General features: G+C 42.5%; 1 protein-coding gene across 1 annotated transcript; it reads right to left on the bottom strand.

Moving 5' to 3' along the window:
* Positions 1-141: 141 nt before the first annotated feature.
* Positions 142-1,232, bottom strand: LOC107580696 (transcription initiation factor IIA subunit 1-like; the record flags this gene model as incomplete). Its single annotated transcript, XM_016266357.1, has 3 exons — positions 1,091-1,232; positions 934-998; positions 142-217 (listed from the first exon to the last, which is right to left on the bottom strand). Coding segments are annotated over exons 1-3 (268 nt in total), but the record flags the coding sequence as incomplete, so codon positions are not given.
* Between the last annotated feature and the right edge of the window lie 16 nt (positions 1,233-1,248).

The following is a 1,248-nucleotide window of genomic DNA, read 5'->3' as shown; positions in this document are numbered from 1 at the left end:
AGTCATTAGAAGACAAAATCGCGATTCAATTATGTAAGTGAAAAATATAATGTGATATGCATTCCAGTTATTTTATATTTATTTTAAGTCATCTTGAGGCCCCCCTGGTTGAGAACCACTGTTAAGATTGTAATGTCTTACCCTGAGGGGTGATAAGTTGCTGAAACGGTGCTACACCTGCGGGTAAAGCCAAAGTTGCTGCTGTGGCTGCTGCACTCTAGTGGAACAAAAGATTGAAACAAGAATTGAATCCACAGAGGACACACATACATTAATGATCAGGTAGAGAGGGAGCGAGAACAATATCCTTGATATGTGTAATCTAATTTGAAGTCGCCAGCTTGGTCTAAACCATTTTCCAGGAAGACTCCACCCATCTGTTCTCCTGCTGGCATTAATGCTGATCCTACAGGGTATTCACATGTACAGAGAACTACAGCGACCAAACCACGCCAGTCATTCACTGTCAGTGGGAGATTTCTGGATTGTGAGTAACGGTGACTGTTGGGTGGGGTGATGTCGGCATGTTCAGATTTGCTTCAAAGTTGCAAAAATGAGCAGTGATGCAGCCAACTCTACAGGCCCGTTCACACCAATGACAATAACATAGTATTAAAAGTCATTCTACATGTAAAAGAACAGCTATAATGCCACTGAGGAACAATAAATATCAATGGAATCACTTTCAGAATGACTTCGGCTCATGAATGATAAAGCAGCAGACAAAATAAGGGCCTTCAACCAAGCCAACAGAAAGACTGGAGCTCACATAATTTGCTGTTTGTGTGAACTCTGAACTACAAACCTTAAACAATTAAGTTAATACAGTGCAACAGTAACACATTTTAAATACATGAATCAAACCAAAAACCTTTTTATATTTCAATATTCCAAACACTAACACGTCACTGAGAAGAAGTACTCAACACTCACCATTCCAGTGGCGCTCATGTGCTGGAGAATCTTAGGATCCTGAACAATGACCTGCTGCTGAGGAGCTGAGAAGAGACACACAAACGGTTTACTATTCAATATGTACTGGATCTCATTTCATTTCTAAGAACACGTGCATGTTCAGATCGGGCCTCACCCTGGTGTACTGGAGGCAGGAGGACTTGCTGTGGTTGCTTCTGCTGAGCTTGTTGGGCTTGCTGCTGTTGAGCTTGCAGAACCTGCTGCTCCTCCGTATGAAAACCCACCACGGCCTTGGACTGCATCAGCTTATTCTCCCACAGCTGCTCAGTAACA

Source organism: Sinocyclocheilus grahami, unplaced genomic scaffold (genome assembly GCF_001515645.1).
Source record: "Sinocyclocheilus grahami isolate Dianchi unplaced genomic scaffold, SAMN03320097.WGS_v1.1 scaffold40280.1, whole genome shotgun sequence".
Taxonomy (NCBI): domain Eukaryota; kingdom Metazoa; phylum Chordata; class Actinopteri; order Cypriniformes; family Cyprinidae; genus Sinocyclocheilus; species Sinocyclocheilus grahami.
Note: the sequence above shows the minus strand (reverse complement) of the source record. Positions and strands in the feature narration are given on the sequence as shown.